The 24,338-nt window shown below is 44.1% G+C and overlaps 1 protein-coding gene across 1 annotated transcript in view; it reads left to right on the top strand.

Moving 5' to 3' along the window:
- The first annotated feature begins 962 nt into the window (after positions 1–962).
- LOC147733146 (glutathione S-transferase 3, mitochondrial-like) overlaps positions 963–24,338 on the top strand; it is a 48,852-nt gene continuing 25,476 nt past the window's right edge. Inside the window, exons 1-2 of the mRNA XM_086957689.1 lie at positions 963–1,168; positions 20,249–20,371. Coding sequence (XP_086813815.1) covers positions 1,037–1,168; positions 20,249–20,371 — 255 coding nt within the window. The 5' untranslated portion in view covers positions 963–1,036. The remainder of the gene's footprint in view (positions 1,169–20,248; positions 20,372–24,338) is intronic.

Raw genomic sequence — 24,338 nt, 5'->3', positions numbered from 1 at the left:
GGCGCACTGAGAAATGACGCATCGCTGCCTTCATTCAGCGATGCGTCACTTCTCAAAAATGAGGCCCTGGGAGTCTCCAGCCTGAATTAGGTATACTGGCATGTATGATATGGAAACAATAATGCTTTAGCACTGTTTAAATATAACTTTTCAACATGCTGCACAACAGCCACAGTGCTCTACAACATAGTTTAACCCCTTCCATGCTGATGACGGCCCCGGCTGTCATGCATCACGGTGGGCGTGTGCTGATGACGGCTGGGGTCCGTCATGAACCCGCCCACTCATGAAAACGGCCGCACAGGCGCAGAATCGCGGCCGCGCCCAAAGGGTTAAAGACATTGGCTAAGCCAATAGCTCTGGCTAAACACTTATAAGGTTCCAAGGCGAGACCTATTGGCTATGCCAAGGCTTGTTTATTTTTCTTTCCTAAATCTATGGCTGTAACCATAGACAACAATGCAGCATAATTCGAATGGCTGAATAACTGCTCTTCAAACTAGTCCTGGGGAATTCGTCAATTTAGCGTGTAAACAAAGAGGTTTATCACATTTCAGATCAGAGAAGTCGGTTTATCATTGTGCATAGGTTAAACGAACCACCATCTTGGAAAACCTCATTCGCAGTCAACAAGATAAAATATTTGAAAAAAATGCACAGTAGTGGATTTACATTTTTAAAATAATCTTTGCATTATGTGCTCAAATTGCACAATCTAGTTAACGTAAAATATTTGTAAAAATATTCATTTGCACTAACTACAGACTTGTAAAATATGCGCTATATTTTATCTTACCACTTCCATTTAAAAATGTTCCTTTTACGTTCGGAAACATGTTGTACTAAAAAAAGACAAATAAAAGTTCCGATAAAAAATGATAACAATAAGCCAAGGTTTTTGTGCGTCGTCCTACTTCTATTTCTATCAGCAGCTTTACCCTCCCTCCCATTATGCAGAGTGACGGCTCGGAGTAGTGATAAGAGCTGTAGCTTCATTTTGCGTAGCTACTCTGGAGAAACACATTCAGCCGGAAACATGTCTACCTCGATCCGCGATATAGTGCCTGAGAATTTTGCTTATGTAATTCTTACGTTTTGTTATAGCCAGATTATGTTGTTTTACCTGTCAAGTAAGGTAATGCAGGGAAGGAAGAAATACGATGTCGCGGTAGGTGCTTCGTGTTTATTTGTAAATGAATGGTTAACGTCTGTTTTATCCTGTTTTTCACTCTGAAAGTTTTAACATATATTGTAAGTGGGGGTGTTCTGTGGTAATGATTTACTTTTAAAATCTACTATACATTTTGTATTAGATTCGTTTTATTTGTTGTTTATGTATCTATCTGTAAATCGTTATTTACAAAAATGGTGAGATTGCACCAAACAGTATTTAGGATTAGCATTGGTGAAACAAAACCGAGTGTTCATTTGTACGTTTGTACGCGTGTGACGGCTACACATGCCCGATAGAAACCCATATCTGAACTTTGAATAACTTTAACGCACACAGCCGACTACTCTTGTGCTTCAGCCAATAATATCATATATCAAATTTACCTGGAGTTGTTAGGCGACCTGTTTTAATACTTGAGAAAATATGACCAGTAAAATGGATCTATGTTTAATTGCTTCAAGCTGCACTTAAAGTCGATGTGGTATACACTCTATACATTGAAAGTTTGAAAAAGGGACACTGATCAAAAATATGGGTATATGTTAACTATATTTATCTGTATGCTTATCTAGTTTTGTTATTATATACCTTTATTGCACATGAATAAGTTAGTAGCTACTTATATGCAACACCAATCCCGTGGAAGTTGTCACAAAGTGCTCCCAAGCGCCACTTAGGCACCATATTCACAAAGGTGTGTATAATCACTAGTGTATATTTTCTACTGTACTTAGGTGGAACTCTACGCTTTTTTGCTATTTACTGTTTCTGACTATAGATTTACACCTAAGTATAGACTCGTATCTCCCCACCCTCCGGTCAGGGGTTGGAGACATCTAAGAACAAATTTAAAAGTGCAAAGTTACTGCTAGTAACTTTTCAAACATGAGTGAACATCTGTCTCCCTATGGGAAAGTATAGGCGAAATTAGTAAAGTGTTTTTAAAAAAAATGTATGTAAAATTTAAATGTAAACATTTAAAGTAATTATTTAACCGAGACCTAATACTTTACAGCAAATTACCTTTTCAACATTTATGTTTAGTGCAGTTTATTTTTTTTTAATTCTTTATAAAAGTTTAATGATTCCTGGAATAAATAAACTAACTTTTAAAATAGAATATTTTATTATTCATTTTCTATATTTTTTAGCATAAAAAGATACGTATATTATTTAAAAAGCGATACAACTTCATTCTTGTAATATTATTTCCTATGAAGTATTATTATTTTAATTCCCTGTCTCCTTTATTTTCCTTTATTTTCTATGTGTGCTGCAGTACATGTGAATGGTTGTATGTGATTCAAAACTTACTCCAAGGCTAGCCTGGAGTACATTTACACCTATTTTGTGTTCTTTCAGTCGGTATTAAAAATGGCAGTGTAGTTTGTGAATAGCTACTATGCTCCTTACTTTTTCATGTTTGTATTAACATGACCCTCTCTAAATTAATCATTACATTTCCCTAAAACCCTTCCGTTTAAGGGTAGCTGTTTCCCATTTTTCTGCCACTCAACTTGGTCGCTCCTACATTCACACCTAAATCGTATACTTAATTGCGTCGAGATACATGGCGCATTTGCAGAGACCTCTACATAAAAAAGGTAGGAGAGGCAGTGGTCTCCATCTGTGAATAGAAGCATACTTCCACCAACTCTCAAGCTGGAATATTTCTCTCCCGAACGTTTTTCAAAGGGAGGTTGTGTGTCAAATAATGTACCTTGAGATTATCAGTGTAAAGTACGCAGAAGCAGAGGTGTGGAAGGCGCCTGCCCCCGCCTTTCACTTGTACAGTCGAAGTAAAGTATTTAACATAGGAAGGTTTCACTATTTTTGGTAAATGATATTTCCCCCGATTCGTTATTGTTTTTTTTATTTTTAGCTCGTAGTGGAACTTCGTACTGCACATTCACAGGAATGACTTGTAGACTCGCAACGAAAACCGGCTTCTAGGGTGCGGTTCAAATGCCTTATAACGATGACTTGCATTTTTCAGGTAACCAGTTTCACAGATGAAAAATAAGATATCAAGTAACCTTTGTCTCATGCTTCAAAGGTTTATTTTCCACACAAAACCTTTGTGCCGGTTCCAAACCGCTATGTAAAAAGCATCCGATCGGGACACAAACCGAAGAGATATTGTAAATGTGGGGGCAAAAATGGATTTTAAATCAGTAAATAAATTTCTGGTTTACTGGCATTGAGACACACTTCTGAAATACAGCCTCGAGGTGTGGTGTCGTTTAAGCCGTAAAACAATTAATTAAAAAAACTTGTTTTTAAATTAGATTTATGTAGCTAAAGCCTACATATGCTTAATTGCATCGGGGTTGGAATAACACAGTGCTTATCTTATGCACTTTGCAGAATTTTTAAAATAGTTACTGTTCTTTCCAAATATAGTTGGACTGAAAACCTGGTATTCGTACATTGGAGCTATAAAGTTATTCACTATTACTTGTTACCATACCCAATTTTGCAGAAACTGTGTAAGAATCTACTCATGCACGAAGGAAGCTTACAAGGGTTTGTCTTTCATTTTACACTCACTCGACAACTGCAAGTAAATATTGACACTTAATGGCTGGACTAAGGTCCAGCACGATTCTTCTCACCATTTTGCATTATTTCTTTATGGTTCTCTGCTCTGTACTTTTAATGAGGGGCCTAGAATTCCCCCCTTACTCAAAGTAAACCCTTTAGTGTTAGTCATTCATAAAACACCGGATCTAAATGAGTGCCGCAACATCTGTGTTTCTGGGCAAATCACTTACACTCCCTGTACCTAACAAAAATGTTTCCTCATGTACGCAACTGGTGCTAGTGTACAGCGCTGTGATACCTGATACATTTGGGTCAAGTTTGCGTTATATAAATGTAGGCAGACAATGCTAGAAAGAGGGACTGAAATCTACCGTTCCTAAATAGATAGTAAAGCGTGGTACTCAATATCTGCCTTTTCTTTATGTCGTGGCCATGCATGTTCTTTGATCAATCTATTAATTGGAGTACTTCATATCACTTACAGGCTGCAGATTTTTATGAGTCTGGATCACTTGCTTCTTTGACTTTCATTTGGTGGATCTACTACCTCCACACCCCATTCAAACCTTCTTTGAATTCTTACCTGTAGAATCACAGGTACCTAGGTGACAAAGCCCAAAGCTGGCTCGCAGGTAACAAATATATAAGCCAAAGTTATAGACTCTGCCAGTTGGTTGATGACCTTCACCTACAATCCTCACTTTTCAGTTCTTTTCTCCAGAAATCAAGACAGGCAACAAATATTGCCATGATCTTGTTCTATTTATAGAACAAAAAAAAGCAAGTTTTTGCAAGGTATTGGGGTATGTTGGTCATTGTTATTTGTAACACCTCACTTTGCTTTTGAGTCACACCACAAATGTCTGGGTTGAAAGAGGCCAGATGTAGCTCTGAATAGAACTCCTCATGGAGACCATCAGGTAGCTACACTTGATCTTTAGTTAAACCTTTTTTCTGCAGCGCAGTACTGCACATTCCTTAACCATACCCATCTGCTAAAGTCTTCATTCACCATGTGACCCACGATTCTCTCGGTTTGCCTGAGGAGGTAGGAAAGAATAGCATCTGTTACCACTAATGCCAAAACTAATCATGGCTTAAAAACACAGTCAATACCATGACTGTATCATTACCATGAGTTCCATTACAACGCAAGTCATTACAGCGACTTGATTTTGGGAAGCGCTGGAGTTTGGAATAGTTTAAATTATTATTCCAACTCCAGTTGGTGTATCAGTAGGGAAGATGTTGAACTTAAAATCCAACACCACATTCCCTAAATGACTTGCGTTGTAATGGAACTTGTGGTAGTGTTGCAGTCGTGGTACGGGCTGTGTTGTAAGGTACTACAATGTAATTCTCGAGTTGTAATAAATGTTTCCCAGTGGGAAAGCACCAAACAACTTTTTCAATGCAGATACTTAGATCATGGGATGCAAACTGTTGCACCACTAACCAGTCCACGCCACAACTGATAATCATGTTTCCAGTTAGGGATCCTCTATGAAGGCTAACCTAGCTCCTGAGTTGACAATTATGTTTACTCTTTCTGCTGTTCAGTTCTCAGGGTACCAAAAATAAAGCATTTTAGTTTAGATTTTCCTACTGCCCCTACTCCGGAACATTGCCTGAGGTATCCTAAAATATAAAACAGAAAAGTACCCAGAAGTAAGTATTCTGCAGAGGCAGCCCAGTCTGCACTGAGGCTGCTCTCTCAGGAGGAAGCCATACTGCCTGAGCCCAGAAACCATAGCATTTTTAATAATTGTGTTCAAGTATGCCCTACCTCCCAGAGGCTGGCAGATAGCATTTCTTGACTGTGACCAAAATCCTTTCATTGCCTTGACCCAATAACCTGAACTCCCTGTGGTGGTCTTTTTTTTGTCCCTGTTTTGACAAAACCTCTTTCAAAAGAAGCATTATTGTATGAAGTTTGTTGCTTTGTTCCAATTTAATAGCTCCTTTATTGAAGTAAAAATGGGACCCTGTTCTTGGAAGGTAGGCAAGTCATTGCATAGTCTTATCTATGCTAAACCCAGAGGAAAACTGTATTATTAGGATTTGCATCACTCCAGCAGAGGCACCACCGTTTTTTCACTGCTCACAAGGGACTGCACAGGGGACTGCACAGTAAGAACCATTTATAGGAGTGAACCTTCTGGGTCACCTAAACTCATTATGGAGCATCACAAAAACACACGTGCCTTTGACTTTAAGCAAAATATGCTAGTTGGTTGAGCTGCAGTTCGAGATCCTGCATTGCAGCCAGGATCTAAAAAAAATTATTACTTAACTGAAGAAAAAGCCTTTCCTTCGTACCAGAAGGTGCATTTAGAGTAGGCATGGCAGACCTCTCGAAGCTGGATCTACCAGTGGGGGGGAGGAGGGGGCGCAATCCGGAAAACTACTATACTGACTGACAGCACTCGCATAGGCTGGTTCAAATCCTCACTATCCATGCTGCAAATGGCGCAATGCTCACAGACCCTGCAGTGATCGCCCATAGCTTCGCTGGCTACTATCAAACCCTGTATACCAATCGAGATACCCTAACTGCAGCTCAGGTCACAAAGTTCATAGATGACTTACCTCCAAGGGTCCAATCAGTTGTGGCGAGAACATCATTAAATGGCCCTATTATAGCAAAGGAATAGCAGCAGCACTAGCAGACTGGCGCCTCAGTAAAACCCTAGGCCCCAATGGATTCCCCTGTGAATTTTTTAAGGCATATATGTTGCAGTTTGGTGCACACTAGAATGTGAAGTATGTGAGACACTGTTGCAGAACATCTATTGCTATTGTTGACATTTTGATCCATTTATCTTGTGTTAATAACAAATATCACCATGGGTCGTCATCAGAACTAAGAGAAAACAGCCTGATCTAGGTGTGCGGTAGTCTGAAACAAGACGCAGTGATCTAACAGTGAGTGTTGATCAGACGGATGCCAAGTAAAACAGTCCCATACTATTGGGGAAAGGGGACCTCATGTAATTATTGAGTACACCTCTGAAAATAAGATATGATGTTCCATTGAATAAAGAGGCTAAGTCGATGATGACCCATAGAACGTTCCGCTAAATGGCCAATGCCACTGAGATCCAATGCTGATTCTTGTTGAAGTATCCAGAGATGGAATGAATCGTGCCTTACCAGCGGGGAACCAAATGCAATTTTGACCCGTCGGTGATACCAATTGGTGCTCCGTATCTGTGTCTTGCATACTTCACATCCAAGAATTGAGGATATATGCGTGAACATACATATGTGTTTTCAATGGACGCCTAACTGAGTCATTTATGTACTTTGTGCTCAATGTCCTGTGTATTTAATGTCTTTCGTGTTTGATAGACTTTGCCCAATATTTTATTTGTTATTGTAATATAAATGACTGTCCTGTGTGTTTTCTAGATACGTTATTATCTGCGTTGCCCCACAATATGATTGATAATATAACGTGTTTAAATTAATTTGCACCATTCAATTGGCAATTCATAGTTAACTAGGCTTTAAATAAGGCTCTTTATAAAGAAATATAGCACTTCACTACAGAACCAATTGTTACATCCCTTCTAGATAGTGAATTAATTCAGTATGCTTTTCAAAACACATTTTGTGATTGGATAACCTGTTAACCAAATGTTTAAAATGGGTTTAGTACATTTAAAAAAAGCAATTTTGCGGTCGCAATTCCATTGGCTTTTGTGAATCTCCGGGTTTGCTACAGCTAAATGGCTTTGTAATCAGACCATAGAATCTTATATTTTGATAATAAAACAAGCATTTAAAATGCAATAGGTCTCACCTGTTAAGTTAAAGCCATTTGCTTTGCTAATGGTATTGTATAGCAAAGTAAATGGCTTTAACCGCATGCGTGCGGGTGGAATTCCGCTCGTACGCTGAGTTTTTTAAAACCGCATGTTAGGTGACGAGCTGGGCTCGTCATCAGCGTGCGAGCGGGCTACGCCATGACGAGCCCAGCTCGTCATCAGCGTAGAAGGGGTTAACCTAGTGAAAGGCGAGACCTATTGCATTTTTTATGTATTTTTTTTTTTTTTTTTTTAGAGTTTTATAGAGTGTGAACTAGACTTGTGACATCTGGGATCAAATCTCACCACTGAAGTCTCCCTCATGACCACTACAAGTTAAATTCAGACACCATTTTGCAGCACCAATTTCCTCTCCCCCCCCCCCCCCCCAACCATTTCTCACCACTCTGCACCATTCATCTCAGAAGAATTCTCAGCACTATTATACTAGTCCAATCCCTTCCGCTTCCATGTCGCCCTTATACCATTCCTCACCACTTAAGTCAGTCAGTCAGTCAGTCAATAAACTTTATTCGGTTGTGCGAATTGACAACCATAAAAGCATTTACACTACATGTAAAAATAACACGATTAATACATAGAAATAAAATACAGTTGTAAAATAAGCAGGTGAAGACAAATATACAACAAGCATTCAGAATATTTGGCGGAGTCCATTGTAAAAAAGAGGTAATAGCAATTCATATATTATTTTTATCCTTCCATACTATTTCTAAATTTTACTGCCAATTTTAAAAAACTACATAAATACAAGGAATATTCACAACTTAATAACTGTAGAAAGTGCAGTGCAGGACGATATTGTGTAAAATTTAGTTTTTTCAAACAGGGTTTTAAATATAGATTCCTCGGTACAGTATAAAAGGGACAAAAGAAAAGAAAGTGTGCCAGGTCTTGCGGAGACATGTCGTCGCAGCCGCAAGCCGGCAACACTTGTCCACGGTGAGATCCCCTAGGTACAGCCAGCAAGAAATGAAACAAATTAAACCTGAACCTGATCAGTAAGAAACGGTCATAGCTGGACAATTGCCAGGATAAATAGGGTTCCATGAGCAAGGTGCTCTTTACTAATACATGATTACGAACACTTTTTTTTTTGAGCTCACGTGATTCCCTATCTTGAATTCTGCGATCAATAAAGGCTTTCTTGACCGTTATAACATCCTGTTTAGTGATCGATTCAGGAGATGAAAAGAGATCAGGGCGACCTAGATCTGCAAAGCACTTAAAAAGATACTTTAACCAGGGGACCTTCATCCTGTTGTCCCATGTGAGTGACTCTCTTAAAATAAGCTGGGTTAGTGGAATGTTATCATTTAACCAACAATTCATCCAGCATAACATGGGGTTAACAGCAATCTTGTCACTTACGTAAGAAACCCCCAGTTCCTCGTGCACGGAAAAATTGGCCGTGCCCCTAGGAACCCTTAATACTGATTTCAAGAAATTATTCTCAACAGTCTGTAGGGGATCCGGAGGAACATAACCCCAAATTTCACTACCATAGCACGCTGTGGAGATACTCTTGGCTTGATAAAGTTGGAGTAGGGCGGCAACTGGACTATTGCCCACTTTCTTAGAAAAGTCCATTATTGCCGCGTTTACCCTAGTGACTTCTCCCTTCTTTTTTTCAATCACGGGACCCCAGTTTAGTTGACTGTCAAAGAGGACCCCGAGATAGGAAAATGTACGTGTGGTAGGAATACGTACACCATTTACATTTAAGCAGTTTACTTTTTTATTTCCCTGTCCGACCTTCATTATGTATGATTTAGAGTTGTTAATGCTTAACTCTCTTGAGGCCATAAAAGAAGGGAAGGAATCTAATAGGATTTGAAGTCCGTTTGCTGTTCTTGATAGGAGAACTGCGTCGTCCGCATATAAAAGGACTGGCAGCCCCCTACGTCCTATATACGGAAAGTCCGTATTGGTGCTTAAAAGATGCTCTTCCAGATCATTTATATACAAGTTAAAAAGAAATGGGGCCAGGATGCAGCCTTGACGGACACCACGATGCACCCCAAAGTCTTTGGTCACATTCAGGTCTTGAGTGAATCTGACATTTGCATTGGTGTCCGAGTGCATATCATCTAACAAATCGACCAGGTTTGGGTCCACACCCATTTTTAGCATGGCGTCCCAGAGTTTTCCCCGGCTCACACAATCGAAAGCCGAGGAAAGATCCATGAACGCCATATGGATCGTTCCTCTTCGGGCCTTAGTATACTTCGCGATGATGAGATATAAGTTTAAACATTGTGAGATCGTAGAATGACCAGGCCTGAATCCATACTGGATTGAAGATATTATATTATTTTCTTCTGACCATCTGACCAATCTATTCAATATTACTCCTCCCACAACTTTAACCACGGAGTTTATTAAAGATATTGGTCGATAGCAGGCAGGGCTACTGCGGTCTCCTTTTTTAAAAATAGGTACGATAGTGGATACCCCCCATGATTTTGGGCATCCACAGAGCACAGCAGCATTAAGAACAGCTGTAAGGACCGGTGCCCAGAGTGTTTTACAAGATTTGAAAAGATCAGGGGGGAGACCGTCAGGTCCTGGGGCCTTGTTGTTCGATAGGCCTTCTATGCCCTTTATTACCTCATCAATTGTGAAGAACAAGGATTTTTCACTAATTTCTTTTGGACTACATTGTACCTGGAGGCCGTTACCTTTAAAAATGGAGCTGAAGTGGTTAATCCAAACTTCTTCTGGGATATTAGTGCCTATACTTGAAATGCTGGAATGATCAAATAAGGGCTTGTTAATGATCTCCCAGAACTTAGAACTGTTTTTTAGTATCTCTGGATCTAACAAAGACTCCCAAACGTTTTTCTTGACAGCACGTTTGCGAATGGCAAGAGACTTTTTATACTCAACCCGCAACACCCTAATGGTTGAGGGATCTCTCGGTTTTGTTTTTAATGCTTTCTTAAGCTCACGACTGGCCTTCGAACAGTTACTGTCAAACCATTTTGGATTATTGGATAAATTAGCTATCCTCTTAGTAGGTAACGTTAAAAGTGACTCCACCTTTTTAGTAATCTCATTGAAGGACATCAGAATTTGTAATGGTGCTGAAGCAGTAGATGTACACGTTATCAGATCATGGTGGCATACATTATTAATAGAAGAATAAAATTGCTTACAGTCCACCTTTGACCACTTTAAACGTCGCTTGCCATTAATACATTTAGTAGTACCACAGTCCTTTCGAGTGATATGTTTTTCAAATAAATTCACACCCATAGTTATACATAAAGGATTATGATCGCTAAATATGCTTGGAATAATCAAAAAATCCCCAACAAAATTAACAAATTCTGCCGATAAAAGAATATGGTCTATATATGACCCTGTGGCGTGACCTTTAAAAGTAGGGGTTGAAAATACAGTCTGTTCCTCAACTATTGACATAGCAGTAAAAAGGTTATATTCATTCACTAAGTCATTTAAGCATGAACCCCTTCGCGAGTGATCAAAGTGTATTCCTTCCAGTTGGTTACAGCCCAAATGACCGGCAGGACTCAGGTTAGGATTCCCACATACATGAGTGTTAAAATCACCCGCTTTTATCTTAAGGCGGGGAAGGGAATCATCTTTGGCCCTTAGGAATTCACGCAATGACTCCATATTGCAATCACCAGACTGACTCACTGCATTGTAAAAGTTGACCAAAGCAAAACTTGTACTGCCCCTCTTAAATTCAACAACCTGGATATTATTATTGCCAGAGTGATGTACAGTTTTAAGGCATATTAGTGACAAATTAACAAAGATTGCCAAACCCCCTTTAGCTCTACCACTAGATGAAGGAACTGCCGAGATTATAAAGCTCTCATAACCGTCAATGTATATATTTTTCCCCACTACCCAGGTTTCTTGGAGACAAATAACGGGGTAGTCTTTAACAAAAGATAACCATTCTACATTAGACAGTTTATCCTGCAGACCAGCTATATTCCAGGATAATAGCCCCTCTTTATATTTAATTGGTTCGTGTTGTGATATAGCCACATTTCCACGTGCAGTTTGAGTAATAGGTGTTAGGCCTATACAGCAGCGAACCCGGTCTGTTCCGGGGTTAGCCGAAGAACAAGCTTGAGGGCAGGCTGGGTTTATATCAGTGGATAAACCTGGTATATCTGATTGATTCCTGCCATCCAAGCCCCCATCTAACCCTTGAGGAATATCTACGAGGTCTATAACTTCTGGCGTTCGGTCGGTGGGGAAGAGGTTAGTTGGTGTGTCAGGTAGTCATTCCACCCCATCCAATCCCCCCTCGTCTGAGAAGATGCCATACCTATTAGAGGTGGGGATGTTAAAGTGATTATTAAAAAGATGAGTAGGGTAATATTGATCTGGGAGGGGTGGCCGTGTTGGACGTTCCCTTCTATCCTGACTATACCCCCAGTTGTTAGTTGGAACCTCAAAACCCCAGCCTTTTGGTGTCGCTGGCCATATAGGCCTAGTAAAATTATGAGTAGGCTTAGGATAGGACATGCTCCGCTGTTTTTTGCCGAAAAATTCTAGGGTGAGAGGAATGATAGTACCTCTTCTGCGCTGCGGCGGCAAAATATTTGGCAGGATGTTTGGTAAAACTGCAGAATTGGTAAAGTTTATAATAATGCAGTCGCCCTTGAATTTTTTAGGGTTTTGACCTATCCAAGGGACTCTTCTGGCTGACTTAATGTCTCCAGCTAGCTGTTGCTTCCCCCACGGGGCCAGCTGCATATTACCTGATAACCAGTGCAGGGCCTTACTTGTTACTGCCGAGGGGGAATCTAATTGATCTGGGGCTAGTGGGGGGACGTTAGCCAGTACCAGTACTAGTGGAGCCGCGTCTTCCAGAAACTGTACCGTGACTTCTTCTGTAATAGGTGTAGGTATTACAGGCGGAATTGGGGGTATTGTAACTCCTGGCAGTAGGTGATGTGTCACTGTAGTTGAGGGCTGTTCCTGTAAATTTGCGTGTATAATGTTTGAAGTAGTACCTCCCTCAGATGAAGGAAGAAGAGCCTCTTTTACAGGAAAAGCTAGACTGGTAACTGTGTCTGATATATTAGACACAGCTTCTGCTAACTTTTTTTGATCAGCACCTAGTTTCTTTATATCAGCAGTTAGCTTGTCCAATTTGGTCACTACTGGTTTAATTAAGATTTTAAGTTTAGTGTCAATTAGATCAGCTAACCTTGATAATAACTCCTCATCCATATTATGCTTCTCAGATTCATCTACTTTCCCCCTGCTTTTATCCCTACTTCTCACAGGTGACACAGCCCTCTTCTTCCCTAGAAGAGCTCCACCACGGTATAATTGAGTTTTTCTACATTTTCTGATGGCACGTGGCGCATGATCTAGAACTGGGGGATCGGCTTCATTATTTGTCTGCTCACTCTCCTGCACAATTTGATCTTGGTCTAGATCAGTGTCAACTACCTGACAATCCAAATCATTAGCCCGAGCTATATCTTGACCTTGTGTTGTGTGAGTACTCAGGTTTGAAATGCCATGTTCTAGGGTGTCAGAGTCTAAAACTGCACTTCCCTCAACCTGGGAAGGTATATCAATCCAGGGTGAATCAGGTGAAGAACTTAGGGGAGATAAGTTAGGGGACAGGCTAAGACCTAACGATTCGCGCCTCTCGTTGTTAATCTTAGAGACTACTTGTATCATATAGTTTTCTATTGAGTTACCTCCCACCGCTAAATTCTTTTTAGGCATTCTTCTTAAGTGAGTAATAATAACCAAGTAACAAGAATGTTATAGTGGATGATGGTATATCCAGGAAATAAATATAAGTATAAATAGTCTTACTGCAGAACCACACTGAACGAAGACAGTACGGGCAGAGTAGCGTGTCCAGTCCAGTCTCAGCCTGTCTCGGACTGTCTAAGACTGTCCGCCCTTTGTCCGGGCTTCGTCCGGCGTCCCGCACACGCGTCCCGCTATGCGTCAGGGGCACGGTTTAATAGGAGGAGCAGGGGGCGGGAAGAGACTCCAGGTGCGCTGCGTTAGTCCTGCGCGGAACCCTGGGTCTCGCAGTCCCAGCCCCTGTCGAAAGCGCCTCACACTCTCCTCGGCGACGGTGATATTTCCAAAGTTCCACTCAATCACTGTAGAAGGCAAACGAACAGGGTGTAGAGATGAAAGTCACGGACTCTGCACACAGCTGCGAGCGGCACCCGCGAAGCGGGGGCCGCGAGCTGTTTTGAAGGGGCAAGCCAGGCGATGCAAACGGGGAGGAGCAGGGGCGGGAAGAGACTCCAGGTGCGCTGCGTTAGTCCTGCGCGGAACCCTGGGTCTCGCAGTCCCAGCCCCTGTCGAAAGCGCCTCACACTCTCCTCGGCGACGGTGATATTTCCAAAGTTCCACTCAATCACTGTAGAAGGCAAACGAACAGGGTGTAGAGATGAAAGTCACGGACTCTGCACACAGCTGCGAGCGGCCCCCGCGAAGCGGGGGCCGCGAGCTGTTTTGAAGGGGCAAGCCAGGCGATGCAAACGGGGAGGAGCAGGGGCGGGAAGAGACTCCAGGTGCGCTGCGTTAGTCCTGCGCGGAACCCTGGGTCTCGCAGTCCCAGCCCCTGTCGAAAGCGCCTCACACTCTCCTCGGCGACGGTGATATTTCCAAAGTTCCACTCAATCACTGTAGAAGGCAAACGAACAGGGTGTAGAGATGAAAGTCACGGACTCTGCACACAGCTGCGAGCGGCACCCGCGAAGCGGGGGCCGCGAGCTGTTTTGAAGGGGCAAGCCAGGCGATGCAAACGGGGAGGAGCAGGGGCGGGAAGAGACTCCAGGTGCGCTGCGTTAGTCCTGCGCGGAACCCTGGGTCTCGCAGTCCCAGCCCCTGTCGAAAGCGCCTCACACTCTCCTCGGCGACGGTGATATTTCCAAAGTTCCACTCAATCACTGTAGAAGGCAAACAAACAGGGTGTAGAGATGAAAGTCACGGACTCTGCACACAGCTGCGAGCGATTAAGTCTCCAGCCACTACCATTCTTCACCAATAACCTTGTTTGTGCCATTTTTCACCACGCTCTCCCTCGCACCATTCCTCAGAACTCCACACTTTACCTTCGAGAAATTCTCAACATTCTCATCCTCGACACTCCTTGCCAATTCTACCTGATCCACACATTCTTCACCCTGGTGAGTTCCCCAGCACACCCTCTCCGTGGTGAGCACCCCAGCAGGGCCCTCCCCATTAGTCTGCGATCCTTCCGTCTTCCTCCCACTATCCTTCACCAACCCTCTCCTCACAGTCACTCCCTTAAAGGCATTACTGGAGGGTACCCCACCTACTCCGGAAATATCACTCCCCTCTTACTAGTGACCATGGTAGTGAAAAGAGTGTGAAAGGATGCAGCATAGCGCTGATCTTTAAAACGAAAACTGTCCAAGCAAACAGAGCTAAAGGACTCTCCCTGGAGAGAGGCTGTAACCTCCACATGGGGCCATGTTACACATGGTTATTTGAGGAATACAAGTTCTGAAGTTGAATCAGATGTTCATGTGGAAGAATACCATCACCACCTTCAACCTTTCCTCCGCCCCGCCTGCACCCCTCCCAAAATCAAACTGTGCCCATCTTATGCTTACTGTGCTCGAGGCCACTTAAGGGGGTATAATTAGTTGCGTTACAGTCTTATAATACCAAACAACCCGCACATGAGGCCACACCTTCCCTGGGTCTTCAGATAATCTTCACTTTTTTAAGACGCTTGTTACATGTCTTAGGGCACGGAGTCCTCCACCCCACCCACCGCATAAAGTTGTTGAAGCACGTCCCCTGAAAAGTTCAAAGTAGACAGAGGTCAGAAGATGGGGCTCTTTTGTGAATCCACTGAGTATAGAGGTTTGACGAAAGAAGACTCAGAGAAGTGGAGGTGGCGAAACTCAGAAGTGGATCAATTAAGAAGCGCCGGGGAGGCCAGTGAAGAATGGAAGGGGGCCCTGGAAAAGTTAAGGTGTACAGATGTGAAGTTTACCTGATTCCTTGAGAAGCAGATGTGGAAAGAAGTGAGGAGCATATTATCAAGGCCAGGCGATAATTATCGCAAAGCGCACTTAGCGCTAGGATAATAATCGCCGGCCAACTCTGAATTTTATCGGGGAGATAGCATGCTATCAGCAACGCTCATCTCCAAAGCGATAAAATTCAGAGCACAATCTGGCAATTGTGAGATTATCGCTGGAAATACAGCGTCAATCCCAATAGCTTGCTGATAGGGATAGTCGTACTTAGCCATGGTATCCTATGTAAGGTAGATATCAAGGCTACATTACTCCTATTATTTTACTCTAGAACGCCCTCTTTGCATCTCATTAGAGATGCAAGTGGAAGCGTAGAGTAAAAGGGTGCTAAAATGGCGAATTTATGTGTTGGCACCCTGTTTCTGATAGGGCGCTAGTTTTATCTCTGCTTTTTTGGCTTTTAAAGCCAAAAAAGCAGAGATAAAGCCCTTGTTAATATGCCCTTAGGTCTCAGGAAATGGTGAAGGGCTGGAAGTGGTTTATTGGAGAAATATAGAGGAGCTAAGGTCAGTAGGTAGTGAGGTATTTGGGAAAAGTGTGGTGGGTCGAAGTAAGCTGATGTATGCTGTGGAAAAGCAGATGTGGGTTGAGGTTACTCTAGCCCACCTGGTTTGGTGAGGGAAATCTGTTGAAGTTCTGATCATATTTCCGTGAACTGCAGGTGACAATAGATGCTTTATTTACCTCACATGTTCCTGCCTTTCCACACTCCTAAGACAAACAGCTAAAGGTGGAATACAACATCACCTGAACAACGAATGTTACTGTAAAGTGTACACACTCACAGAGCACACAGGCTCTTGTTCAGTTCAGCTATGCTGCTGCACAGCACACGAGAAACACGCTCCCTGCATCTACGGGAATCTGGCCCTCAGGTAGCCAGTCCCTAAATAATTTAAATAGAATTAAAGGTGCAGGAGCTTACAACCCCATAGTACCGTTTCCTACCGAGGAATGCTAGCACTGCCCGTTAAAAGTACGGCACTCCTGCTGAGAAGTACTACTTACTCTCCCTTTAAGAAGGGAAAGTGCAGCTACTCCGTACCAGTGAGCGGCTGTCCAAATAAGACACTTGGAAACATGTGCCCAACCCACCCACCTGCATAGGGCACAGATCAAACCCAACAGGCACAGTAGTTAATTGAAAGAACACCGCACCTACCAGTGTGCGGCAGCAACTTACAAACGCACCACGAAAAGTAAACAGGATACGGCTCCACAGCCGAAAGGGTCATGGAGAGGTCACGGGCTGCTCTTTACATCTAGCCGCCAAGCTGAGAAGTTTACTCTAGCAGAAGTTGCGTCATACAAGGACACATTTTTTTTGTTGGGAGCGGGGTAGATTAAGTGATTTGTCCTATCTCTAAGCTCTGAGGCCAAGGAGGGCGCGGGCCCTGTAACTATCCCGGGGTCTGGGATATCCCAGTCTGCCTTGCCCACACCGTTCCCACACCGTTCGGCAGGAGTGGGGGCAATAGGTTGCAGAAGGGGCCGGACGCTTTCCCTGGCTGGAATGGAGCATCAGCTTACCAGCCCCAGTGGAGCCATGACGGCCTCCCGGGAAGTCGGTCTGCCGATGGGGGTGGGGGGGAAATGGGGCTGGCAGGAGAAGCTGCAGGCAGACGCTGGGCAGAATTAGCAAGGCAAAGGCTGCTGGCGCCACCGGGACAGCTCAGGCAGCGGCTGACACATTAGCGTAGAGCGCCTCCCGTGAAGTTGGTCTGCCGATCGGAGTTGTGGGTGGGGGGCGGCAATGGGGCTGGCAGGAGATGCTGCAGGCAGACTTAATGGTCCTTTTTAGTAGCTAGTCCGGGATTCACCACTGTGCTTATCGGCAACCTTCTACTACGATGATGCAGTCAGTTTCCCAACATTGCCTGATCACATTATAGCCCTGCAAATGGCAAATGTTCTTTCTCGAAAGCGATTCCCATACCCCCCCCCCCCTTCACAAATACCATGTAAGGTTTGCAGTGTCAAATGGAGGAATGAGAGGGAATCAGCACATGTGCCACAATACCCAGAGGGCGGCATCTCTAAACCTGTCCATCTCCATCAGTCACTTAGGCCAATGCTGCGAGGGAGGGGAGCCTCTCAGTCCAGTGCATTAACGACAAGTGACAGTGGGCATTTGAGGCTCTTTAGAAGGGTCCAGTCTGCAGCTGCGGCGTCCGTGTTTGTAGGCTGGTCCAGGGCGGAGGTCGGGCCCGTGTTCGGATTGTAGCCCTTGGCCTACACTCCCTGGTCCACCAGTCACTTCCTTGCGAGCCAAGGCTGCACAAGATGGCGGCGGGGCCCAGGACGCCATCTTACAACACTGCCCGCCCAGATCATGACCCGCCAGTCACACGACCCCCATACCCGCCGCAATTTTTCGAGGCCTCCAGTCACACCATCCTCCGTTCCAGCCCAACCCCCGTCACACGCCGGTACCCGATGCAATACTCCGGAGCTGTCAGTCACACGAACCTTCCCCCTGAACCCGCCAGTCACATGATCCCCGTACCCTCCAGCCACACGACCCTTTGTGCCTGCCCTACCCCGGAGCAGCCAGTCACACAGCACTGCCTTCAGTACCCGCCCTACCCCGGTCACCCTACCCTCTGTATCCGCCAGTCACACCACTCTCTGTTTCAGCCCTACCCCCGTCACACGACTCTCCATACCTCCAAATACCCAGGAGCAGCCTGTCACCGCACTACCACGATTAAACTACCCGCCATACCCACGTGCCATACACGGCCTTCCGTCATTGCCCTACCCCCATGTCACCGTACCTGCCAGTCACGCGACCCTCTGCCACGTACACGGCCGTCAATCACACGGATTGATCCGAGCCGACTGAAAGGGCACACTACGGGCTTTTCAGGTAAGAACCCAAGTGGAGCTGTCGTCATTATACAAGATTGCCCCCCCACCCACTCCTGTCGAGGCCAAGGCGAGAGAACAACCTGCTGACGCATAGAACGGTTTAGCCTTCCACGGATAACTCCGCAACCCTACAGTCTTCCAGCCGACCCTGAAGACCCTTACACTCCGGAGGGAGAATTAGCAAGGCAAAGGCTGTTGGCACCACCGGGACAGCGCAGACAGCTGGAGAGCGCTACTTACTGCTGGGAGTACTCTTCTGCCTGCACTTCGTGCACTGCCGTCGCCGCGGGAGGGAGTCCAGGCATGCACAGTCCTCTTCCTGCTGGCGTAAAAAGGTTTATCATCTTTATGGGGCCATCTGTTTGGACCCATAAAGAATATAACAAACCTTTTACGCCAGCAGTAAGTCGGGGAAGTCCGCCCTAATGGGACGGACTCCAAAGAGAAAAGTGTACGTCCGAGGACGCTCTTTTCCAATGGCTGGCCACTGTTTACCTAAATGGTGAGGCCAGCCAATGGAAAAGAGGGACGGGGCTTAAAGCTCGCTAGAGAGTCACCTAAAACCATAAAATCTCGCCAGTGATACTGCGCAAGCACAGCCTACGCAGGCCGAGACCTAAAAATATAGTTAAACCCCCTACTGTTTTCATTCCTAGAATATTATTTTAGGAGATCTTTTAGTGCTAAAGATTGAATGGGATTCTCCGACTAGAGTTATATCTTCATCACTTGGCTCAAGCATATTGGTAAAACAGTTTTGAAGTCATTTCTGTCCTCGAGGCAAGTGATTGGGCCTAATGTGTTCTGTTGAGTTTGGCTCTTACAGCCTTTCTCTCTGCTGCAAATCACAATTTCCTCTACTAATGCAGTGACTCCGCCCTTTTATTTAGATCTCGGATTAATGTAAAACTGGCTGAAGTAGAAACCTCAGTTTTACAAACGTGCTGTGAGCTATTGAGATGACTTGTCAGTGACATCATATGCAATGAACCCTTACAGGATAACCAAAAAGAGGCAAATAAGGCAGAACTGAAAAGGAAAAACCCAAAACTTTAAAAGTCAGGAAAACTGCATATCAAATCAGAGGAAAGGATCAATGAAGTAAAGCACATTTTAATACGAAAAACAATGTAATAGAGAAGGTATTAAAAATAGAAAGCGTTCAAATGTGTCGCAATTTACAGTAGCCTTTGCATTATTGGTGCATTTTGGGGCTTTAAGGCGGCCTCTGGGCACCGATTGCTGCTGCAGCTTTGCAAATATATATATCCACATGAGAAGCCTGCAAGAGCAAAGAAAGCTGTTAAAGAAAGGGAGAGTGGATCGGAAGGTGAGTGATGGCTGGCATTGAAAAACTGTATTTACAGTATTATTTTCCCATTCACTGAGCAACATAATTCTTAAACAAAAGAGATTGGCGACCAGAAATGTGAGGAAGCAAAAAGCAAGACTGGTGTCTTGAGAGAGGAAGAAAGTTTAGATTTCCCTATATCCCGATTGGATGAGCAACCCTTCAAATGTATCCCTGTTCTAGTTTCTTTTGTTAAAACTATTTCACCGTTATTCATTTTGACAATTTTCAGTTAATTAAAAAAAAATATATAGTAATCCGGGCATATAATATGCTCATAAATGCGCACTAATACAAGAGCTTCGTAGGAGTGCCTGATCAACTAGGAAGGTGGTGGTTTAGGTGCAACTTATAAATAGAAACATGCTTGTGAAGAATGTTAATTAATAATGTGGACTACAACTATTAATCGAAATATTTTTGATTACAGTATCCTAAAATGTACTCCGATAAAGATCAAATATTCAACTGCATCCAGCGAGCACATCAGAACACACTGGAAGTGATACCAACCTGGTTAATCTTTCAGCTTTTAGCAGGGCTTGCTTTTCCGGTAAGTTTGTAGCTTGCTTTTTGAAAAAGATTTTGCAGCCATCTGTATTCAGAATATTTTAAATTTAGACACAAGCAAAGGTTGAATTGATCGCTATTTTGTTTTCCCTTTGATTACCCATCACGATTAACAGGCACGTTGACTGTATACTTCCCATCTAGTTCCAAGTTAAAATGTTGAAAGTGAAAAAGGACAATATTGAATTTATTGGTTACAAGGTAGGTGAGTTAGTTCCCTTGACTACTAACACAACCTCTTTGCTCCCTCGCTCTTCCCCACCCTGCATTTTCTTTCTGTGATGTGCCATTTCATACTCCTATCTTCTTCATTTTTAGTTCAGGCCTATTGTGGGCTCACCAATCCCTTGTAGGGACTTGCAGCAGGGTTTTCCCATTGGCGACTTGTCATTCTCATTTGCTTGCTTCTTATTTAATGGATTTCTTTTTCCATCTTTTGTTTGTCTTTTCTTTGGAGCATGCCCTCTTTACCAGTGTCTTGACTCATTGACTTGTGTCCTTCCACTTCTCGCTGATGAACTATTTTTTTTAGGTCTTGTAGGTCTTGCGCAAGACAGCTGTAACAATGTCTGTCGCAAGACAGTGAGCTTGGAGCCTGCCTATTGCTTACCATTGGCTGGCTTTATTTTCACTCATTTGCTTGCTTTTTATTTTTCAGGCTCTGTTAGCTTTCTTTCCTCTCCTGCTGTTTCTTTCCTCTGGAGAGCGTACCTATTACTTGATTTGCGATTCCTTTACAGGCACTACTTTTTCTTTAAGGCCTGGCTAGAAAGTGAAGTTGTCGCCAGACATTTATGTGAGAATCGTAAGGAGAGGGGCTTTGGCTCTGCCCATATGCTGGGATCCAAGAATACAGAATTTGATTGGGCAGAAGTTATGTGCTTGCTGCAGAAAAGTGCTTCTTGCACTCTCATTGGCTCCCTGGGGATTTCTCATAACCCTTAATGGTCACTGTGTCCAACGTATTGATGTAGCAGCATCTTAGAGGAAACGTCATCAATGTTTTACTTTTCTTTTTTTTAAATCATTATAGCCTTATAGCCCGCCGTAAGGGGCTATACCTACTATTAAAGGCCTGCTGCAGCATTAAAGGCCCAAGCCGAAGGCAAGGGACTTTAACAAGGCAGTGGGACTTTAATAGCCGGTATATCCCTGCTACAAAGGGCTATAAGGCTATTGGAGCATTCTGCCCTCAAGTGGCAGAATGTTCTAACAAACTAAAGAAAGCCTTCAGGGAGCGCAAGGGGATTGAAATCCCCTCCGACTCCCTGAAGTCTTTGCTCACAGCCATAGCTGTGAACAAAGAAGCATTGGAATGTTGGAGCTCCGTGCTTATACCAGCCATTATAAGCCCAGAGCTACTCGGTTGTTTTTTATGGAGCTTCCAACATTCCAATGTTCTAATATAGGTTATATTGAGCCTGATTAGATCGTAAGTTACTGCCACTGTGGTTAACGTTACATACATCTATCAAACATATGCTCTAGATTGAGCTCTGGGGGTTTAAAGATGTTTGAACTTTCACTCCGTTTCTTAAATGAAATTGTCCATCCGTGCTAATCAGTAAATGCTGACTGCCTGGTTGGGGTAGTTTTGCTGCCTATTTTGTTTTCTTGTCATTTGTGTAATCGTGTACTACAACTATAAAAGTGGTCTTGGAGCACTCCCATCATTACAGCCAGTGTTGTCACCTCACTGCCTCCTCCAGAACATTTTTTTTTTTTTTTGTTTATTATGTGCACATAGGTTTGTTAGTAGCAGAGTGTAGGATGCTGGCTCTTTATGTAATGTATCAATAATCTGATATAGCATGCAAGGATTCCAGGGGTTCCCTTACTAGTGAACAGGGGCTTGCGATGCAATCCCAAAGTGCTCTATTTGGGTGCAGTGTGGTGGAGCAGCCTTAGGCTTAACTCAGAGGAGTGCAAGACATTTGCAAACTGCACACAATGGTCAAATGATAACACGATTCAAGGAGGAGATCCTCACCAATTTATAAAAATAGGAAGTATTGTTATATATGTTTTGGCATCAGAGCAAACTTGTTTAGGTAAGTATCTTTTTAAATATAAATTCTTTTCACTTTAAAAAGTGGACACAGCCCAATTTCTGAGTTCTGCAATGTTATCCTATTGAAGGAAGCAAAAGTTCTGCAATCCGGTATCAATCAATCAGGGAAATTGTAAGTGCACTACTCACCCGCGAGGGTCTCAAGGCCCTGAGGGGGGTCCACAGATCTGTTTAGCCGAAGAGCCAGGTATTGAGGGTCTTCCTGAAGGTGTTCAGGAAGGGGGCGCATCTGATGTCTGCTGGTAGCTCATTCCAGGTCTTGGCTGCAATGTGAGAGATGGATCTTCCGCTGGCTCTGTGGATGCACGGGGTTTGGGCCAGTGCGAAGTTGGAAGATCGGAGGTTTCTTTTGATTAAGTGGAAGTTGATTCTGTTGTTGAGGTATTTGGGTCCCATGCGGTGTAGGCATTTGTAGGCATGAGTGAGGATTTTGAAGTGTGACTCTTTTCTCCATGGGGAGCCAGTGGAAACTTCGTAGGTGTTGGCTGATTTGTTTGTGTAGGGAAATGCCAAGGACGAGTCTAGCGCCGGTGTTCAGTATTGTCTGGAGTTTGCAGAGTAGGCAATTGTTGATGCTGGCTTAGAGTGCGTTTCCATAGTCCTGTCTGCTGGTGATGAGTGCTTGGGTGACTGTCTTCCTTGACTCGGGGTGGATCCACTTGAAGGTCTTGCGGAGGAGGCAGAGGGTGTTGAAGCAGATGGAGGTGGCGGCGTTGACCTGTCAGTTCGTGGTGAGTGAGGAGTTGAGTATGATGCCGAGGTTCTTGGCGAGGCTGTCAGCCACCAGGTGATATCCCATGCAGAAGGGGTGGACGAGGACTTATTTCTCCTCTGCATTGAGCTTCAGGCAGCTGTTGGTCATCCAAACTGCGACGTCTTGCATTCCTTTCTGTAAGTTGAGTTTGCCAGTGGTGGGGTCTTTGGTAAGGGAGAGGATGAGATGAGTGTCATCTGCGTAGGATACGATGTTGAGGCTGTGTTGTCGGACGATGGCTGCGAGGGGGGCCATGTAGATGTTGAAGAGGGTGGGGCTCAGTGATGAACCCTGTGGGACTCCGCTAGTGATTTTCGTGGGGTCAGAGAGGAAGGGTGTGAGTCTGATCCTTTGGCTTCTTCCGGTGAGGAATGACAGGATCCAGTCCAGGGCTGTTCCTTGTATGCCTGCGTCGTGTTTTCTGGCGACTAGTGTGCCGTGGGAGACAGTGTCAAATGCTGCTGATAGGTCGAGTAGGATGAGGGCTGCGGAGTGGCCTTGGTCCAGGAAGGTGCAGATGTCTGTGACGGCGAGTAGGGCGGTCTCTGTACTGTGGTTACTTCGGAATCTGGATTGGGACGGGTAGAGGACTGCGTTCTCTTCAATGAATCGTGTCAGTTTCCTGTGGACAGTTTTCTCTGCAACTTTGGCTGCAAAGGGGAGGAGCGAGATGGGCTGATAGTTCTTGAGGTCAGTAGGGTCCGCTGTGGGCTTCTTGAGCAGGGGTCTGACTTCTGCGCGCTTCCAGTCATCTGGGAAGGTGCCTGTTTTCAAGATGGTGTGTTGTAGTTCGGGGGCGATGGCGGCCGCGCCTCTGTGATAGATTTGAGGGTGGCAGGGGTAGGTGGGAGCCCCCCGAGTGGATGCTTTTCATCGTCGAGGCGGTGTCTTCGGCCGTGATCTGTGTCCAGTTGGAGATGGCGGACTGGCTGGTATTTCTGGGGGGCGGAGGGCCTTCCGTGGCGCCTGGTGGATGGTCGATAAAGTTTTTGATCTTGAGGTGGAAATGGGTTCCAAGCTTGTCGCAGAGGTCTTGGGATAGGGTGATGTCTGTGGCTTCGCTGCATGGGTTGGTGAATTCTTGAATGACACTGAAAAGTTCCCTGGAGTTGGCCAGAATTTTGT

The sequence above is a fragment of the Lissotriton vulgaris genome, chromosome 2_1 (assembly GCF_964263255.1).
Source record: "Lissotriton vulgaris chromosome 2_1, aLisVul1.2, whole genome shotgun sequence".
NCBI lineage: Eukaryota > Metazoa > Chordata > Amphibia > Caudata > Salamandridae > Lissotriton > Lissotriton vulgaris.
This window is presented reverse-complemented; position numbering and strand designations above follow the sequence as displayed.